The sequence below is a fragment of the Fukomys damarensis genome, unplaced genomic scaffold (genome assembly GCF_012274545.1).
Source record: "Fukomys damarensis isolate Sample0158 unplaced genomic scaffold, DMR_v1.0_HiC HiC_scaffold_10, whole genome shotgun sequence".
NCBI lineage: Eukaryota > Metazoa > Chordata > Mammalia > Rodentia > Bathyergidae > Fukomys > Fukomys damarensis.
The window spans coordinates 1,061,672-1,082,760 of record NW_022900922.1 but is presented as its reverse complement, the minus strand read 5'-3'; the positions used below and the strand labels follow the sequence as shown (position 1 = coordinate 1,082,760).

Here is a 21,089-nt window from a genome sequence, read left to right as displayed (position 1 = left end):
ATATATATATATATAAAATCTCCCTGAAGACTAGAGGTGAGAAGAAGTACACCTTTCTCTTTTGTCTAGCTCCTGACATCATACATCAATGGGCTCTCTACTGTTATTATTGTTATTATTTTGTAAATTAGAGATCAGCTCTCAGAGTGCGAGCTTTCTGAAAATGACCATCTTTTTCGCACCTCTCCACTGCTCTCTCCCCTACACACCAGTCACAAGGAAATTCACAGCAGGCCCCTATGAAGGGAGCCCAGTGGACAGAACACTTCCGGGGTTGGACCCCAAGTAGCTTAGGTGAGAGAGAGGGCCGAGCAGTTATCTCATGAATTCAAATCCTGAAGCCCAGTCAACTGAATCAAACTAACAAACAAAGGCTCGGTTTTCTGGCACAGCATCTTCATTTGTTAGTCTCCTTGGCCCAAGTCAGTGAGAGGCAACCACTGCAGAGTTAATTGTAGGCTTGCTCCTTGCTGGTAACAATATATTCTGTGGTCACCGCATTATTAGAATGAACAAATTGGGAGCTCGGCTGACAAGGTGATGGAGTCTCTGCAGGGGGATCTGTGCAGTGAAGAACCTTGAACGACGGGGATTTGTTCAGAAGCATAAGCTGTGTGAGCACTGTACACAGTGGCTTGTGGCAGGAATGAAACTCAAAATAGTGACTCTAGGATAAATAGCTTACCTGGATTCAGATTTATTTTCCCCGTTGATAAAATTTCCTCACACACACACAAATGCATTTCCCATAATCTTTTGATTCTATAAGCCTTCTTTTCCCTCAACCTCTCCCCACAAGACTTTTAAAAAAGACAGTAACTTTACCATAGTAAGATCAATGAATCATCAATTGGACTTACCTGGGGGAAAGCAAAGGCAGGTTGCTTCGAAGCTGTGTGCAGACTGAAAAACATCTCAGCATTACGTGCTAGGCGATGACTCATCTTCTTCCTGCCATGGGTGGCACTGGCTGTACTTTTCTTTTCAGCCCTGCTGGCTGCCTGCAGAGAGCATAAGTCAAATAAGACCATGCTCATTTCAACACGGAAGGATGCACTTTAGGGATGAGTGATGGAACCTCCGTGGAAACAAGTGTGTCAAGTTCCCAGATTGCCCTGAGTTCTTGTCCTCTTGCTGATCCCTGCCCCAGCCCTCCTCAGGGTGCCATGGAGCACAAGGGCTTTGTGTGCAGATCTCTCTTAGAAGGGAGTTCGTGTGATCATCGGTGACAGTGTTTTAGTGTATGGAGGTGTGTGTTTGCTTTTCTAATGCAACCACAAAGTAGTGGTTAGTTTCTCTCTAATAGATAAGGGTGACAGAAGTTGACATTGGCTTTAAGATGATGTATGATTTCTTACTCTGCGAATTACTTGGTAAACTTAGTTGTGACATATTTCTTTTTCTCCTCTCACCTTGTTGTCAAAATCACCTTTCCCCACTTTGCTATTTGTTTGCTTTCCTGCCATTTGGAGTCAGAAAGAAAACAGATGGGGCTCCACAGAGAGTGATGGTGAAGCCTGGGCCACGCTGCCAGAGCTGGGTATTTTCAGATGCCCGGGCACCACCTGTGTGACTTTTCCTCCCTTTCTTTTTAAAAGCAAACACCACAGCAGGATGTAAGCTCACCAATTACCGCGCACACAGAAATGACAAAGGAACTGCTGGCCTAACTAACGAGCATGACTTCAAAGGACCGTGGAGAGGAGCCCCTGCCTCCTGCTAGACATTTAAGGGCTGTGCTCTCGCTGGGAGGGCACTTGCTGGCAGGGCTCCACTGAAACGGTGACTTGCCAGCCTGAGACTTTCCTTAGAGTCTGCACAAGGAGCTCTATGCAGGTAAAGGATGCACTGGTGGTGACATTTCCTCTAGCTTTCAAGACTTTAGAACAGAAGTAGAGAAAGTTATTTTATTTTGTTTGGCAGAAACCGTACAGAGCATGGCCTGGACTCTGCATTGCCTTACACCTTATAGAGTATACATTTTCCCAGCGTATTCGTGAGATTGTCTAACGGAAGTATGACCCAGGTAGCCCTAAGACTTCCATAATTTGAAGCACAAAGCAGATGAGTAACCTTGTAACATCATATTCTATATTAAGCTTATCTTCTTTTTTTATAATGTTTGGAACCTTGAGACAGAGTCTTAGTAAGTAGTTTAGAATGGCCTTGAACTCACTGTGTAGCCCAGGATGGCCTTGAACTTGTGGTAATCCTCCTGCCTGAACCTCCAAGCACTGGAATTACAGGCATGTGCCAACACACCTGGCTTTAAGCTTATTTTCTGACATTCTAATATGTAGCCCTCTGTGTTAGAAGCCAATGTCGCAAAAGGGTGGCCAAGTGCCCCTGGCAATCCAGGCATCGTATTACACTCAAATTCTGGTCTTGACTCAGAGGAAGGACTGGCAATTTAAAATTGTAGATGATGTATTTTAAGCTATTCAGATCTCCCTTGTTTCTATCAGTGCTGCTGTAGTCACGGTTTTCTTTGCTTCCACTAAAATACAAGGACAAACCTCCTGTTTCCCACCAAAACTAACCTATATTCCACATTTGACGAATATTTATGGTAGGAATGCTGTTACTGAAAAGACCACTTACAGGTTGTCCCCGTAAGGTGAGAAGCAAAGATATGTCTCCAGGTGGGAAGGACAACGATGAGTCTGGTTGCTCAGCCTGACAAGACATCATATCCTACGGGGTGCTGGGACTAAAATGACGGGAGAGATTAATCTCTGCTCCTTCATTTTGTGGGAAAAGAAGTGAAACTCACAGAGGGTAAGTGATTTTCCCCAAGTTTGCCCAGTTCTTCATCTAACTGCGTGTTGGTTTTATCTTTCTTAGTGAAGATACGAAGGCTGGCTACTGTCAGGGCCGCGGTCTGCCTGTGCGGCCCAGATACTGCCTCGGACAGAGGAAGGAATCTATGAAAGGTGTGCAGTTGCTTCCTCTGACTTTATACTTAGTAGAGCAGAATTGCTTTGGGCTCAGCATTTTGATAAGTTTATGATGAAACCAGATTCTTACCAGAGACTAGAAAAGAACACTCACTTGAAAATGGAATGTGGATATACTTTGGAGGAAGATCAAAGAGTAGATCTTATTTCATATGGAAAATAAAAGGCTCAGAGGTGACTTGAACATTCAACATCAATATAAGAAGAAATGAAACGAGAATGCTAATGAGCAATTTTTAAATCCTCACTCAAAGAGGAATAAGCTTGGATTGCTGCAGGAGAATTTCTATTTGTTTTTTAAAATGATATAAAAAGTAATCATCGGCAAGACTCACTTAGACTTACTAACGTTCATGCTAATCTCACATGTCATTCACATTTTTGGTAGAACCAACTCCACTAGTGAGTTATTAGACTGATTTAGCACCCCTACCGGAGACCTGAAAATACCTAGCAAGCATCTAGCAAGCAACAACAGTTCATTACAAACCCAAACAACCTAGAGCATCACCTAAACATGTCACAGGATTCCATCTTTGGTTCTGCCTTAGTCATCAGCATTGCTAGAAATAAATATACTTAATGAAGACTTAAAAGTCAGGCTAAAATTTCAGCTGACCACAAAAGACTATTAGAGTTTACAGAGTGCAGAGTAAAATGCAGATGTACACTAAAACACAGCTAAGACCAAACAGATCTAATTTTGATACACACCTTTATCTAGATTCAACGCCTTAATTGGTCATGAGCCAGGTGGGGAAAATATGACCTTAGAAAATTATGATGAACAGAATTCAGTTTTAGATAACTGATATTTCTGAATGAGTTAACAGAGTGCAGCTTCTACAAAAATCAGTTCCTTTTTGGCCTGCACCGACAGTCATGTAGTGGATCGTAGAAATCTAACTTCTCTGCTCAAATAATATCTGGAGGACAATGATTACACTGGATATGTTTCATAACACACGGACACAAAGAAAGATGCTCAATACCACTAGTCATTAGAGGTGTGTAAATCATAAGGGAACTATGCTTCACATCCACCAGGATAACTATTACCACAAAGGCAGAAAATACGGATAGTATTGCAGGAACGTACATGCATCGCTGATGGAGATGTAAGTTGGTATCGTCATTATGAGAAGCAATATAGTTTTTATAAAGTTCAACAGCATTATTATATGATCCAGCAAGTCCACTCCTAGTATACTCAAAAGAATTAAAACAAGTGTGCCGATGCTTATACACTAAACTTCATAGCAGCATCTTTCAAAATGGCCATAGACAGAAACATCTAAGGGCCCTTCAACAGGTACATGGAAATAAATTTGAGATATCTCCATACAATGAAATAATATTCAGCCATAAAAATGGAATGAAATTCTGATTACGTGTGATAACATGAATTAACCTGGAAAAGGTTATGCCAAGTGAAATAATCTAGACAGAAAAGAGACAAATATTATATGATCCCACATATATGAAGTCCCTAAGTAATGAAACTCATAAAGTTAGGAGGTAACCCAGCAGTTACAGGGACAGTGGAAGGGGATTATGGGGTGTTAGTATTTAACGGGTACAGGTTTCTCTTTGGGAAGATAAAACAGTTCTGGAAATGGATGGCAGAGATAGTTTCAGCACAATAAGGATGGGCCAAGGTCATGGAATTGTGCCTTTCAAGGTACTATTACAATAAATTTCGTGTTATGGTTATTTTACCAAGATAAAAAATTTATTAAAGATGGGTCAATTATCCTGCAACAGCTACTATAAAGAGAATGCCGAAAAAGTGTGTGTGTGTGTGTGTGTGTGTGTGTGTGTGTGTGTGTGTGTACAAAGGTAATCAAGGATCTGGATACTGGGAGAAATAAAAGATAACTACAGGAATTGGGTTTTCAATGTCAAGAAGAATCAGATGGGGAGAAGAGCCCATCGGTTGCCCTTAAGTAGCTGCAAGGGTTTCCTGAGGAAGGACATCACCCTCCTATTCAACTAATTCAGAATAACCCTGGGCTATGACCAGGTCCACGGGAAAGTGATACATGAGGGGGTATATTGTAGAATAGGACAACGCCTCTAGCCGATTAAAACTACATTTTTATTTTAAAATGGGGGATTCGATAGCTTAAAGCACAGTGGAGGGTTCATTCAAAATGCAGTCATACAGGAGGCTGCACTGAAGTATTATTTAGAGTCCGTGGGTATATATAAATGTCTTAAAAATCAACACCCCCAGATGTGCAGAAAAAAAAGTTTCCTGGGAGTTCTGAGCTGTGCTACCTTCCTTCACCAATCAGTCCTAAAATTCCTGCAAAACCAAATTAGGAAGCACAGAATGAAAAGTGAGGCCATAATGATTAAATTTACTCTTATTTCTTCTCTCTGATTAGAGAACTAGTACTACTTAATCAGGTCACTTTCAAATGTTAAAAATAAAAGCTCTTCCTTTCCAGGTAGCTTGGAAATAGCCAAAAGTTAATAGCCCAGAATCTAAACAAGGAGGTTCGGTCTCATGCCACCTCCACTTTTCCACCAAATCATGCCTGGGTGGTTGGAGAACTACACTGTCAGGGGACGTCAGCAGAATAGCAAAACAAGGGCAGTCTCCACTGTTTCATGGTGACCGGATATTCCAAAGGCAGAAGCAATGTGTTGGGAGGTTCTTGATCTACAGGAACTACTGTGTATGTTCTTCAAACCTAACCCTGGCAACCAGAGATTTGATTGGCAGCTTTGAGCCTCACATTTCCTAGTGGAACTGCTTCTATCAAATGTCGCCTGTCTCCTGTTCAGAGGTCATACCTGTGTAGAAAGCCTGTGATCCAAAAGCAGCCCAACTTTCTTAGCTTACCAGAGGCCCAGAGAAGCAGTCATGAGGTGGCTGCGGACAGCCTGGGCCAGGCTCTCCTGCTGTGTCCTTCAAGCTCTGCCCATTGCAGACTCCTCCCAGGCCCAGTCGGGACAGCCCCACGGCTGGGTCCCAGCCAGCCACCACCCTGAGACAGCTGTTCTTGTCAGAGCCCGAGCAAGCAAGAGGCAAGAGGAGAGAGTGGCAGCCAGAAACCGAAGGCGTATCCGTGGAGGAGCTGGAGGTCCTGGCTCCCCCTCTATGTTCGTGGGGGCGCAGGGAGAAATGTTTCCTGCAGGGGAAACCCGCCTGACACTTCCTTCTGTCCCCGTTTCACCCGCAGCCCCGTGGTTCTGCTGTACCATTTTACCTTTTACCCCTACACATCCCCGTCACAGAGGCAGAGGCCCTGACTCCAGAGGGCCCAAGGAGGAAGTGTGAGGAAGGGCAGAAGCTCTGCTCTCCTGAGTGTAAATATCGGAACAAGAGACTTCTTCCGGTCTTCACCAGAGGAGCAATGGACAAGAGCCCTAGACAAGCCTGGGATACATAATCACATGAAAGAGTCAAAATTCCTTTTAATTATCCTGTCTCTGCAAGGAGGACCAGCCCCAGAGAACAGAGAAAACGCAAAGTTTCTTGACAAAGATCTCACTCAGTCAGATGTAATTAAAAATAATTACTCATACAAAGAAGATATGGGTTTTTTTGTAAAATGGAGTACTAAGCCATAAAGAATGAGAAACTAGAGAAATTTACAGCTAAATGGTGCACATTGAGGTGATACTCTTATGTGAAATGAATAAGGCACATGTGTAAATATCGAGTAGTTTCTCTGGTGTTTGAAACTAAAAGTGTAAATAAGGCTCAAAATGTATAATAATTGATTGTGTGAAATAGGAAGAAAAGGTCTAAAGGGGTAGGGGAAGTGGGAGGGGTAGGGGAAAGGAAAGAACGGAAAGGGGAAAATATGAGAAAAAGAAAAATGGAAACAAAGTCTTTGTAAAAAGGGAAGGGTGGAGGGGTTGAAGGGAGGGCAGGGGATGGAGACAAAAATAAGAACCAAGATACATCATGTAAAGGTACAAGATCCCAAGGATGGATGTAACTGCATTGTTTGCCTTAAATGCACTGATAAACTTATTGAAAAAAAAGTTACTCATAGAATAGCACTTAGCTTACAGGAGACCACAAAGTTTTGTGAGGTTCCAGAAGGAAAGAGACTTTGCAGCACCACAACCCTGGCTAGCTATGGCCTTTGAGTTCTAGTTGTCACTGGCTGTGCAGTGTTGGGTGAAAAGCCTTACCTGTCTGAGCCTGTGTCCTCATCTGGAAAATAAGGACAAGAATATCACCTTGGATACAGCTCAAGATTAGGGAAATAAAATGAGAGACACACATGAAAGTGATAAAGGAGTAGGGATCTTTGTACGAAGTGATACTAGAAACACCAGGCTAAGAAGTATGAGACCAAACTTAAATGTCAAAAGAAACAGAGAAAGGGTAGGGACTTCCGCTTGCACCAAAGAGCAAGAGAGAGAAAATCAGGATGATTACTTAACAAAGGAATGCTGCGCCTTCTAACCAGACTGTTAGCATGGACCACGTCTAGCTGATTCTTGAGGGGGCTCCCAAGAGCATCTTCATTGCTTGAGGGATGAGTCTGATTCCCTTAAGATGATTGCTCCTGCTTAGAGTGTGAACTCATCACGGGTGGTTTGTTTGGAATCCAAGATGGCTGCGATTTGGGGACAATGACTGAACTTCTGGGTGCCACTGCGGGAGCCTGGAATGGCCCATGGTAAAAGCTGGCAGTTGTGTGTTCCCATACATCTTGAAAACAGCTTAGTTATGCTTTCTTGATGTTCTCAGTCTTGAAGAAGGAGAAACGTTAAGTAAATTTAAGGCTAATATACAAGTTTTTAGGTAAACATTCTTCGTATGATTAACATGCCTACATGTAGAACTAACTGAAAGTTTAAGGTAATAAAGGAGACAGACACAAAATGAAGGCAGTGATGCCAAGCTTTGTCCTCTTTTAGTTTGCCATTGGGCATCTACAGGCCTAGGCAAAGTCAGGGCTTCTAGTCAAAGCAGCCTCTGAGTCCCTGCCTCAGAAGAAAACAAAATTCATGCTTTTAATGAGTAACAAGTTGAGGGCCTGGGAGTTAGTTTGTCCTCTGTCCTTCCATGATGATCACTGATAGTCTTCCTCTCTCATCTAGCTTACTTCTGTACATGTTTTTGAGGTCAGTCAGGTTGTGCAGGAGAGTGAGGGGCTAGGGAAGGGCTCAGACTACGCTTTTAGTGGGTACGGGCAGGAGACACAAGCAGCACCCCGAGTTAAGGCCCCAGTGACTCACGTGTCCCTCGTCCCCAGTGCAATCTCTGACTGTCTCAAAAGCACTTTGAATAATGTCAGATTTAGTTCTCTCTTATTCAATTCCCTAAAAGGTTATCAGAAGTACAGATTAATATCGCTCAGTGGTTTCAATTGTTTCGGAATAAGGTAAAGTTTTTTTTTAATAAATCAAAACAAGGAAAAAAAGATCCCCAACCTTCCAACCGGTACTCAGCACAGAGCCCTGGGGAAGGCACAGCTCCTGTGCTAATCCCCTAGGTCCTCCACTCTGACTGGGCCTCAACCCCTGCTCCGTCCCTCTTTCCCTAAAACATTCGTGGGACGCGTTTTTCCATCAGCTCGAGTGTGTGCTCCACCCTGAGCTCCCGGTTGGGAGTCCGAGGGTGGGTGGAGATGTGGGCAGCACCTATGTGTCCTAGGCTCCTGCGTTTCGAGGGTGCCCTGTCTGATACAGGCTTCTTCCCAGACTTTTTACCTCAGGAGAAACTATGAATTTCAAATTGTTAGACCTCAGGAACTCATTTTTTCCAGGAAGATTGTCCACGTTTGTTTTAGGCCATCAGCTGTGTGGCTGGAACAGGATATAGAACCTGGTGCCTCATTCGCTCCTCATTACTCATCCTCGCCCAAAAGCAGCTAGTGAGGGTGGTGCTGCCTTCCTGTTCTGGAGACCCCTGTGAGGCACAGATGATGACCACCTAGCTGGGCTCACTCACCCCCTCGATCCCTGGCTGCTGAACTTGAGGCTAGAATACTGTCTGAAATTAGCAACACCTATACAAGTCACACATGTGCAATGTGAGCAACCAAGGTGCTGGCAGCTGCTTGATTAAGCAGCTCTTTCAGTCCGGCTCTGTGCAGGATCAAATCCAGTCATTCATTTAAAATTGGATTCCTGCTAAGGGGTCTGCAGACCACTAAGGCAAAGAGACAACAGACATTTGGCACCTGGTACCACGGCTGCCATTGGTAGATAGCTCAGCTCGCTTTTCCTAATTGTTCTGAGGCTCAGTTCCCTTGTCTGCTGAATGAGAGACCTAACTGTTTATCACTCAGGGCCATCTCAGCTTTTAAAATGGGAAAGGGGGTGAGGGGAGAGAGAGGGAGGGAGGGAGGGGAGGGAGGGAATATCCCCAGCTGATTTAGTCCCTGCCTCATTAGAACTGACTCATCACTGACTTACTCGGGATACTTACTGCAGTCATTATACGTCAGTCTGTGCTACTTGTGGTCTTCAAATGAGAGAGGAGCATGGGAAAGAGGAGAACAGACACCCCCAGCCACTCTCCCCTCTTCACTGTGGACCTAGCGTTCACTAATCTTGAGGAAGCGATGGGAGGCGCTGAGGACTGAACAGGGGAGGCCTTCTCTCGGCATTGCCACATTTAACAGATTTCTTTAGAGCGAGATTTGTCAGCCTCGGCACCATGAGTACGTCTGCTGGGAGAGGGCTCCGGCCTACCCACTCTTGATTACCTGGCAGCACCTCTGAATTTAACCTTCTACGCACTGGTTGAGTCTCTCGCCCCTCATTTGTGACAACCAAAAATATCCCAGACTTGACCGAATGTTGCCCAGGAGGTGATCTTTTTAGTGGCTGAAAGCAATGACTTTGAACAACAGAAGAACCAAGCAATGTACAAAGGCTGCACAAACGAAGGCGAAGGAGGTTCAGCTTGCTGAGCCCCACCCTAGTTTCTCATTCAGCAGGCACAGAGCAAGAAGGGCTGGAGGGTTTGCCTTTCTAAAGAGCTCCAGGTGACGTTGGCAGCTCCCTAGGACCACATTTGGAGGAGAACCGATAAGCTAGCGGCTTTGTCTGACAGAGGTGATGCCTGTTACAGGTGCAACTGGAAACACATTAGAGCTAATTCATATAGTAAGACGAATTCGTACAGTAAAGACAGTGAATAGGGTTTAGATTCAGAAATTAGACACTGCTCAAACCAGAGATAATCTGAAATGAAAGAAAAACAGAACCCCGTAAGAGTGAGCAATGCCTATTAGGTGTCAGTTTTATAAGTTAATTGTGGCTTCCGTATGAATTGATGGACTAGTGATTGATGAATGGGCTGCTCTGATAATCTAAATATTACCTAGCTTTATACTTGCCGGGAATTTGACACGCCAACCTTTGCAAACAAGCTCTTACAAGGTGCCCATTTGGAAAGAGGGGACATTTTTGTGTGCAACAACAAGATGTGGGCCATTCAGAGACTTCGGCACACACAGCCACCCGGGTGTATCGCAGCTCTGATTCCCCCCCAGTCCCCTTCCCTGGCCTGCTCCTACGTTCACAGCATCCTTCACAGGATGGCAGTGACCCAGACCACCATTGCCTGCTCTCGCTAGCACTTAGAGGAGTCTGAAACTGTCAGCTTGTCTGAGGACTGAGTGCTGCTGTTTCCGCTTGCTGTGGTAATACTACTCAATACTGTATTTTCTTTGAAAAGCGTCACATAGCCTCTGAAGGAAGTGGGGTGTGGTGTTAGCCCAACACAAGTGAGAAAAAGAGTATGTTAGCTACTGTCTAACATCAAGGTCACGTTAAAAGGGCAGGAAGGTGGAGCCCAGGATCTCAAAGCTGCCTTCCCTGATAACTCTTTAGCAGGAGAGGTTTATCCCCTTCTGACGTTCTGCGGCTTATCTAGAGCAGGGGCTGTGTCACTCTGTGTATGCCCCACTGTGCTTTGCAACGTGGCTGCTGGATTCAAGTACTTATGGGACAGTGACAAGGAGGAAAGTGAGTGTCACTTCACCTGCTTACCCAATACTCGGTTTCTTCTGGGCCGTGTAAGATAAGTCATGGAAGAAATTACCATCATATTTTCACTAGGGAGAACTTCTAAAGATATTTTGAAAAGTCCTCTGTGATCAAAGTAGCTGTCTTTTCCACCAAACACTGTGATAAGCATTTTCCGTGGCTTAATTCATTGAATCTTCACAATGTAAAGACAGACCAATCCTTCAAAGACCCCTAGGAAGTGGATCCCTTATATTCTGTTTTCAGATATGGACAGGTAGTCACAGAAAGATTAAATCTTTTGTCCAAGACTATAGAGTCGGTAAATGATTAAGTTGGCTTTTATTTTGCGGCTGTCCCAGTCACATGTCTACACACAGGCCCGTGTGTTTAGTCGTACCTGGGTCCCTGTGCCCATTTGTACCCTGCCAGGCAGAGGTCAGAGGATGATGGAGCCCTTTCTGTATGAGGCACACTGGGCCCAGGCCTAGAGTGGAAGTCCCGGTTTCATCGGGAGAACTTTATGGCACCAAGTTCCTACCTGGCAGGAATAAGCATGATGCATTAAGAAGAAGTGCCCAACGTCTTAGAAAGAGCTCCTGGGCCAATGAGACACGGTCACAGAGAAGATCATCTTTGCAGAGGAAATTTCGATACAAAGAACAGAGCCACAAAAACATTAATTAAATTTGCTTGCTACTCAAGACAGCATCTTTGTACAGCCACCATTCCATATACTATGGAAATCCAAGTCTTTGCAAAGATTTCGCAAAATCTGAAGCGTGTTTTAAACCCCTTCGGATTCCTCTCTCAATCTCCTAGCATTGGTTTACGCTCACGCGCACACACGCGCACACAAATCCATTCATTCCATTTTCCCTGATTAAGTCTAGAGTAGCCCTCTCAATAAACATTAAAATAAGCTTTCCAGGTGCTGAGGAAACAGTGGCTTCCCATTTAACTGATGATAACATCTGGTTTTGTCTGTAAAATAACATTATGCCTTGCAAGTAATGGAGTTTGGATATACTATTACAGAAATGACACAGGTGAGCCCACCAATACTCATGACACCATTTATAATATATATACAATATAGTTTTTATAGTTTATAGAGTTGTTTCATGCATTATCTCATTTAATCCTCAAGATTATATTACTGGGTAAACATTATTCTCATCACATTACAGATGAATAGAGTTAAGAGCAGCAACGTTGAACGGTAGGTCCATAGTCCTGAGAAGCAGATTTGTAGGTGTATATAAAAGTCGCAAGGATTCCTCCTTCGGGCAGCTGCTGTGGAGGAGTAGAAGCGAAGTGAGGAACCAGGAGAGGAAAAGGGCAAACCTTACATCCCCTACATTTAGATTTAAAGAACCAGGCTATAGAGTTGTTCAAAGTGACACTTGCTGACCTCTAGTTAGAGTTCCCTCACAGACACCAAGATGAAAAATGATCTGCCTGCAGATTGAAAAGAAAAGAAGTTGGTGACTGTTATATTTTTTCTTGCTTGTGGACTTAAAGCCAAAGTGTCCATGGGCATCCACTTGTGTGTGTGTGTATGTGTTTACTTCTGACTCCTCAACTAATCAAGGCATCTGCTGGGTGATTTGTTTAGAAATAAAAGTAATTGCAATGTAGTCACTCGATCACTAGAAGAAGTATAACTGTCTTACAGCCACGGAGCACCCAGGGCAGCATAACGAACACAGGGAAGAGTGGGTACGTTATGTTAGAATTTTTGATGAGTTTTAATATAACAATTATTATTAGGTTTCACCGTTTGCGTTCATCTACTTTCTCCATCAAACATACACAGAGTCAGCTGACAAATGAGTCTTAAACTCACTTAAAGAACTGCTCTAAGGTCAGTGGAATATTGAATACCCAGTGTTATAGATAATGGGCTTCCAAAGTAAGTGCCAGCATCTGGTGCACACGTGGTAGTTCAGCTGTAACGTGGGATGATGGTTAAGGGCAGCCTACCCTTTCCAAGGACGGTTCTGTGAATCTGTGAACTCCGCAGCGGAGGGTAGGATTGCATTATATGTGCTCCCAGTCTGCCCACTGCTGCTGGCAGCCACCTCAGGGGGACTGGAAGTGCAGGGGGGAAGACAGGTGTGGGGACACAGAGGATGTACAACCTGGAGGGTCTGGTCTGTCCTGCTGCCCCTTCATCACTGCTTCCGTCAGCAGCAGTGGTAGCGTCTCTGGCTGAAGGAAGCAGCTAGTATCTGAACTCAGAGGACCTGCTACTCTGATGTGGCTTTGGAGAAAGCCTTTCCTGAAAGGAAGACCCTTCTCATGATGGGGAGCTCCGCTTCACCTTTCCAATCTAAAATAAGTAACTCTGCAGGCTTTGGGAGAATAGAAGTAAAACTGAAAAATGGGTAAGCGCAAAGCAAGGCAGACACACACACGTAGAATATTCTCAAGGTTCCTAAATTCAGACAGCAGGCAGGAGGAGGCAATGGGGGGAGTTTGGAACCCAAACCCGTATTTGAATCCTGGCAGTCCAAATGCTCTGTGGTCTCACAAGTCCCTTAACCTTGATAAGCCCAGTCAGTACAATGGTAAAGCAGAGGTAATGAGCATAGTTGTCCTGTCCACAGGATAGTTATTAGGAGGAAAATCTAAAGGAAAACATATGCCAAAATGTCCTTAAGACTCAGCCATATTATGAATGTATGATTATTTAAAATATTAGACAAATACCTAGTAATATGTTGTCTACCTCATAGGATTTTCTGGTCATAAATCACACTTTCAAGCTATAGTTTGAAGTAATATGTGATCACAACCTTTGTAGCAGCGAGTACACATGTGTTGTCCTAACCGCGCCAGTTTTCATTGCTATGATGGAATGCATCCCAAGAGTGTCCCAAGGATTTACGGAGATTTATGAAATCCAGATCCCCGAGTCCCACCTCCCTCCCTACTCCTGGAAGAAAGGCCCCAGAATCTGCACTTTAGCAAGCTTGGTATGTCATTCTCCTGCACACTAAAGTTTGAGAAGTAGTAATCTGGAATTATCACTCTTGGATCTAAAACAAAATTCTTATTTTTCCCCTAAAAGATGTCCAGTTTGTTCACTAAAGTTCCTAACCATCTATATTCATTTTTAAATGATACATGTTCTAGAGGATAGGCATGGTAAAATATTAAAAAGAGCCACAAATTCACTACGAGTCTTCTAATCAATAGTTTATTCACCAACCCTTGTGGCAGAAGTGGTCTGAAAATCGGCTTGGAACAACAGAATGCAAGAGAACCATGTTGACTGTTCTGTGCCTGGCCCTCAAACAGCCTTGAAGTCCTCCTCTTAACCTCCTGGAGTGGAGCTGCCAGGCCAACAAGCAGGGGATGCCTCCTGGAGAGTAAAGACCCCATGCAGAGAGGCTTGGCTCTCCAGCTGTGCCTGCAGAGGCCTCAGATCTGTGTGGCCCCAGTTGACACCTTGTGGAATAGAGATGACCCATCCAGTTCAGCACAGCTCACATTTATAGACCCAGAACTCCAAGCAGGTAAATGACTGGTATTTAAATTTTGAGGTCATCGACTCAAACAGGAGCAAAGATGAGTGAGACACAGCCCTTACCTTCATAGGAGCCAAAAAGGAATAAAGCTTTAAAGCTTCCTGTTTGGCTAAATACAGTGGCGTCTTGGTTCAAGAACTTAATTCTTTCCATGACTGTGGTCACAGAATCCGTTTCATAGCTTGCAATTCGGTTGCAACCAGAATTGTGGAATAAATTCTGTGACCAGAACCATGGAAATAATTAAGTTTGTGAACCGAGGTACCACTGTATTAGAAATCTTATAAGAAAGGAAACAATTAATACATGTCTAGTTTTTATCATGGGAAAAACTGGAGAAGTGATTCATTTCAGCTGAGCAAAAGGAGAAAGAAAGGAATTCTGAATGAGCCAATACATAACCGGTCCATGATGGATGAGAGATCTGAAAGATGGTAACTGTGCATGGGTGGAGATGCACAGGGCGTGGGGAACAGAAGAAATCACATGAACAGAGCCACAGAGATGGATATGCCCAGGGGGTCCTCAGCAGAGAAGTCCAGATAGCCCGGGACTCATACAGAGCCCTGCAGTGTGGGAAGGACAAGATGAAACCAAGGCACAAAGGCTTTTAAGTAAAAGATTACGATTTATGACTTAACACCACAAAGACTGGAGCAGCTTTCTTGGCATGAGTGTAATTTGATCAGATCTCTGCTTTTGTGGGACTCTCAGTTCATGCCACGCACTAAAATTGGCATCCAAATATTAATAATGCCATTCCACAGGCTTTGTTTTCTATATGTGGATTTGTTTAACCCTATTGTTGTGGGTGATTTTGTTTACAGATGTCGTGGTTTTTGGGAGGGGTTCTCGTTAATGTTTGCAAGTAGAAGGATGGTGCTATCTCTGTCAACAAATCCCTCTCCATTCCTCACTCCAACAGATGGCTAGGTCATCGTGAGACTCGTGTTCCTTTTGTGTACTGTAAGGTTATCTTAAACTCTCTTCAGTTTATATTATTGTTTCAATTCACTTTTGAACTCCTGTTTGTGGGCAAGGGGCTGATATTTACCTTGACTCTTTATTATCTTACTTTCACAGAAGTCGCAAACAGGGTAAAACACTACTCAATTATGTTATTTTTCACTAGTTGCCATCCTTCTTCGGTGCACGATGCAGGGAAAGTTACTTTTTGTTATATATACTTTTAGTAGCAATGAGTCATTCTTTACAACAGTCACTTTTCCCTTTCTATCTCGTAAAGAAATAAATGTAAAAGCACAGATGGAGCTTCATTTGCCCATATTTACTAAGCTGATGTTTATCTAGTTTAGCTGAGAAAATTCCGTTGTAAACCAATGAATGTTTATTTCTCAATTGCAAGTTTACTACTTTTTACTCTACATGTAAGAGTTTTTGATACAAGTGGTGATTACTTTATTATGACACCTTCCTCAGTTACTGAGACATTACCAAGTGAATTGTAGCAATGAAAATATTGTCCAAGCCAGCCATAGTAGTGCACATGCAATCCCAGCATTTGGGAGCCTGAGGCAGAAGGATCGCCATAAGTTCAAGGCCAGCCTGTGCTACATAGTGAGTTGAAGGCCAGTCTGAAATACATAGAGACCCTGTGTCAACAAAAAACAATCTGTCCAATATTTCAGCAGCCATGGTGACACACACCTCTAATCCCAGAACTCTGGAAGTCTGAAGCAGGAGGACCATAAGTGTGAGCACAGCCTGGGAAACTTAGCAGAGTTAAAGAGACTCTGTCTAAAAATAAAATATAGAACATAGGTCCGGAGTTCCATCCCTACTACTAAAGCAATAAAATAAAATAAATAAGAGATATGGGAAACCTTATTTTAGTTGCTGCAAAGGAAAAAAAATCTTGATTTTTTTTTTCAGTTAATGAGAGCATATAGTACTCCTATTGCTTTCTAGTTCTAGGAAATTTGTCCTCATATGGTTTGGCTGTATGAACAATCCAACTTTAACATCACCATGAAAGACTGTGGGGATGTGACTTGTAGAGGGTGAGTCAGCCAGGTGCATGGGTGAGTTAATGCCCAGTGGGTCGAGACTCAGTTCAGCTCAATCCCTGACCCAGAACACTGTGGAGTAATTATTCTTGGTCACGCACCTGTACCAAAGCTGTGTGCCAAAAACACGCGATCACATTGAACGTGAAAACGTTAAGCTCATAAGAGTAAAGACCTTTTGCAGGTTTCTAGTACATCACCACAGCACTCTGCACCTGGGACAGAAGAGCGTGGGAGACTGGATGGATGTCCCTGACACATCGCAGAAAGTGCCAGCACCGAGATGACTGGATTTGAGGCTATCAGGCCCCATGTGGGAAATATGTGTGGAGTTTTACAAGAGCTTCTAGCAGAGCAGAGAGAAAGTTCATTAATCCATTCCAGATACACCCTTAAAAGGCTATTTCTGCTCTCCTGTCCTATTTGGTACATATCAACAAAGGCTAAAAACAACCCATTAGAAAATATATCAGGGCTATAATACTAAGAACTAACAGTTATTGAGTTTACTTTATCCCAGCCCCGTTCTAAGCATCTTATATGTATTTGCCCACCTAACTCTCATAGCCCTTAAGACCAGTAGTGGTAACAGCAGTGCTTTCCAAATGAGAAAACAAGTTGAGAGAGATTAAATAACCTCAGCAGCTGAGTTCATAAGGCTGGGATATTTCCTTTGCTGGGATGGCCACTGCCTACCTCCACAGCTGTCTGTTGCTTACTTTGACCACTGTATGTCTTTTCTGGTTAAATAGATACATAAGATTAAAAGATTATGTAAAATGTTGCTTTTGAAAATTAACTTCTGCAGCAGAAATGCCTGGAGTATTTCAGACATACCAGACAGGGGAATTGGCTCTGAGAGCAAATAGATAATTAAGTCCTGTTCCCTGTACTCATCAGAATCCACCGACTGGTTAATGCAGACAGACACAATCCAACAAATCCACTGAGGCATTCTGGAGAAACTTGGCAGTGTAGGCACAGGCACCCTGACTCTTTCCCCCGTCCCACAAGTTGACTGAGTGCCCCAAGGGATGTGTGACTGGAAAAAATCCTTTATCTTCCGCACTGCTAGCGCGCTGGGGGCGTGGGGGGTTCTCTACTAAGCTTACTGTAGGTGAAGCCGGAGAGATCTGTGGCTGGACTCAGGCCCCTCTTCTGAGTATATGAGTCTTCTCAAAAATGAAGTAGGAGATATCCTGACGGAGTTTTGCTAAGTCCCGCATGTGATGATTAAGAGCTGGAGACACAAGCTCAGGGCCGGAGCCCCGGGGTATATCCTACTGCAGACCTCGGAAAGGGCAACAGCAAGGCATAAATGTAGCAGGTTCTGTCTAGCAGTGTAGCCAGGTAGCCCATGGGATCCCAGGGGGCAGAGAAAATCCCAGGGGAACAAAGGATGGAGTGACACAGGAAGACATTCCAAGGAGGGTTGCAGTTTTACGAAAAGTCTAGAGCTAAGGAACACTGGAGAAGCCGCGGCACCTCAGAAAGATCCTGAGAGAGCTCGTTCAGGGAACAGCATGGTGAGGTCAGGGAAGGAGAGGTGACCAAGACTTGACAGGGACACAAGGTGAGCTGAGTAGTGGCCCACACAGGAGGCAGAGCAGAACTGAGCTGAGGCAAGAATGAAGGAAGCTGAGGAGAAGGTGGGGCAGAGCTGAAGCAAGTGGAAATAGGCAGCGGGGAAGGTGCGACGGGAACGGAGGGCCAGGCTGAGTGATGACACAGAACAGGGAGGGCAGATCTGAAAGGAAGGCTGGTGCTTTCCCTCGGGGTCAGCGGGGTGCACGGTGGATGTACAGGGACATGACAGGCGAGAGCTGAGTGTGTGGTGTTACTGCTCAGGTGAGATGGATGTGGAGGGACCTGTCCCAGCCCTGGTAGAAGCAGCCTGGCCAATCAGTCATCTGGTGTACATGTTCTGGGCACGTGTGAGCCTACTGTGGTTACACAGCAAGGAGGCCATCGATGTACAGCTCACACAGGCTAGTTCACAAGTTCAGTCCTTAGGCATGCTATTTCAGCTCATATTTTTGTATAGAAGGAGCTCTCTTTTCTATTTTTACACCCAGGGAAATCCCTCCCTCCCATCATCAGCTCCAGGCCCAACAAGGCAGAGCATAAAAATCTTTTATGGTAATTCCATCCTCACATGCTGATGACACGTCTTCTTGGCTCCTGATATAATCCATGCAAATGCCACTTCTGTCTTCTACTTGTCAAACTGTATGTCAGGTCATGTCACCAAGACCAAACCCTGTACCAGCTTCCATGAGGAATGTAAGCACCATGTCCTACAGATATGGACTAATAAGAAATACTAAAAAATAGAGGTACTGACTTAGCCATCAAAGAGAGAAGCATCGAGTAAATTGTAGAACGCTTAGTGGGGAGAGAATTGTGCAAGTGAATCTAACGGAATGCAGTTGAATCTGCATTGCTTGTTCAATGAGAAGTTGTTGACACCTGAGCAAGGTGTTTGTCAGGAAGAGAGAGGGTTCCTCTGCAGCTCCCTCACACGCTGTAATAGACACCCTGGTGACCCGAGGTTTCCATCTGTTCCTGAGGTGGATACTTGTTGGGCCGACGTTGTCTGATGAGGAATCCAACCTGGAAATAGCAGCAACAAGTCTCCAAAGGTCAGAGTTGTTGTAACCCGGCCTCCATGAGTCGGCAATCCTTCCAGATTCGAATCAGAAGTTAATATTTTCATTAGGAAATCTTAGGAAGTCCACACATGGCTGTATTCCTGTGACGAGAACAGATCTCGGGGACATTTGCTAATTAGTGGAGAAATAGGTAATAATTAGTGGGCCTAAAATAACCATCATATGGTGCAGGGAAGAAGAGGCTTTCATTTAGCTGCAATTCAACAGCGTGGTCTGGACAGAAAATGTCTTGGAGATGAAGAATGCCGACAAGCCATGTTTCCACAACCACCTCCTTCAGACAAACCTTCCAAACACTGCCTGAAATTAGGGGTTTATTAATATCTGGGAAATTAGTCACATCTGTCAAAAAGCTCCTAATATGTTTCCCTGTAGATTCAAAATTTATCCAAGAATATCAGCATTTGAGAGTGAGTACTGGAGATTTCTTACAGTTTTTCTAAATTAGCTACTAGAGGCTCAAGATTTCCAGTCATTACTGATTCTTACTTCTGAGTTCCTATTACTCCAAATAGTTCTTTTCTTTCCCCACACAAAGGCAGAGGAGACAGCCAAGTCTCTGTTGGTGTTAGCTTTGGTTTACTTCAGAAAGTTTGGAAAAATTCTAGAGAAGAAACAACTGTTCAAGAAAAGAGAGGAAGCAAGGAAATTACATTTTCACTGAACACCAGATGACAGTTTCAGATTAGCAAGATCTTGTGAAGAAGCAGGGGCAAAAAAAAGGTGTTTAGTCGAGGTAAGTGTCTACAGCAAAGAATGTGGGAGAGCAGGTGAAGAAACAGACCAGGTTCCTAGAATCAGGAGCAAACACTGTGTTCTAAGAAAACATAATTATTACTGAGTGTCTTTTTGTCATTTATGGTGTATTTTGTTTATCCTTAGACAAGGCACTGTCTGGCAATGGTTTAGAGTATTTTAGGGGTTTATAATGCCCAGAGGTTTCCTGCATCCCTCTGTGTGTGTGCATGTATGACTGAAGAAAGCAGACCTTTTTTAAAATATCCAAAGTAAATAAGGATCAGCTGCTAAATGCCTAGAGCTAATTCCATTACACACATAAATAGACCATGTAAGAATTTTGTGGTGTCATATTTAACATGTGGCTAAAATAGACCCACTCTATAAACTCATTTTCTCATTACTGTATGTTGTTTGCTGGGCACCAGCTGAATAACAGAAGAAATAAAATGCTGGAAAACCTCTGCCTTATTCTGTAGCTATTAAAGACAACTCCATTAGTGGAGTGGAATTAACTCTTTACTTCTCCCTGGCAGGGTTAGCACAGAGTTCCAGAAAGGTACTTCGACAGCAAGTCTGTCTGTGGTTTGGGGTGAGTCCAGCAATATGCTTTACAGAGGGGAAATAAAAGCATTTGTTCAGATGGATAGTCGGCCCGTTTGAGGCTGTGGCTGTTGGTGATAAAATACTGGTTAAGTGGACATGGAACACCAAAAATAATGCATCATATAGCCCCAAACTGTATTTATCTTTTGTTGTTTTCCAGGGAGCAATCATGTCTCCATTTCTTCGAATTGGTCTGTCCAACTTTGACTGTGGGTCCTGCCAGTCTTGTCAAGGAGAGGCCATGAACCCTTACTGCGCTGTGCTCGTCAAAGAGTACGTTGAATCAGGTAAGTGTGGTGGGGAAGAGGGAGGAGACTTTCTAGAATTTTCAAGGTCATCTGGTTCTACTGAATTTTCCAGCTCAGATCATGGTAGCCGGGTCAAACCAAGTACTATATGAAGGATGCTGTAAGCCAGAGCCTTGTGAGCCATTGTACCATTTTGTCTACATAAGCAAAGATAAGATGATAGTGAGGTTGAGGAAATTATGTGAGGAGATATTGGAAAAGAAACCTACTGAACTAGAGTAGACTGCATAATGTATGTGTATATATGTATCTATCTATCCTATATTCTCTTTGTAGAATATACATTATATAT

At 43.7% G+C, this 21,089-nt stretch overlaps 1 protein-coding gene across 3 annotated transcripts in view; it reads left to right on the top strand.

Moving 5' to 3' along the window:
- Positions 1-21,089, top strand: part of Prkcq (protein kinase C theta) — a 124,800-nt gene that overhangs the window by 30,109 nt on the left and 73,602 nt on the right. The window contains exons 1-3 of one of the 3 annotated variants that reach the window (XM_010621399.3): positions 1,403-1,836; positions 2,845-2,933; positions 20,650-20,776. In XM_010621399.3, coding sequence (XP_010619701.1) covers positions 20,659-20,776 — 118 coding nt within the window. In that variant the 5' untranslated portion in view covers positions 1,403-1,836; positions 2,845-2,933; positions 20,650-20,658. Of the gene's footprint in view, positions 1-1,402; positions 1,837-2,844; positions 2,934-14,261; positions 14,435-20,649; positions 20,777-21,089 lie in introns of those variants that run through there. The other 2 variants (XM_010621401.3, XM_010621400.1) reach the window with 2 other exon arrangements.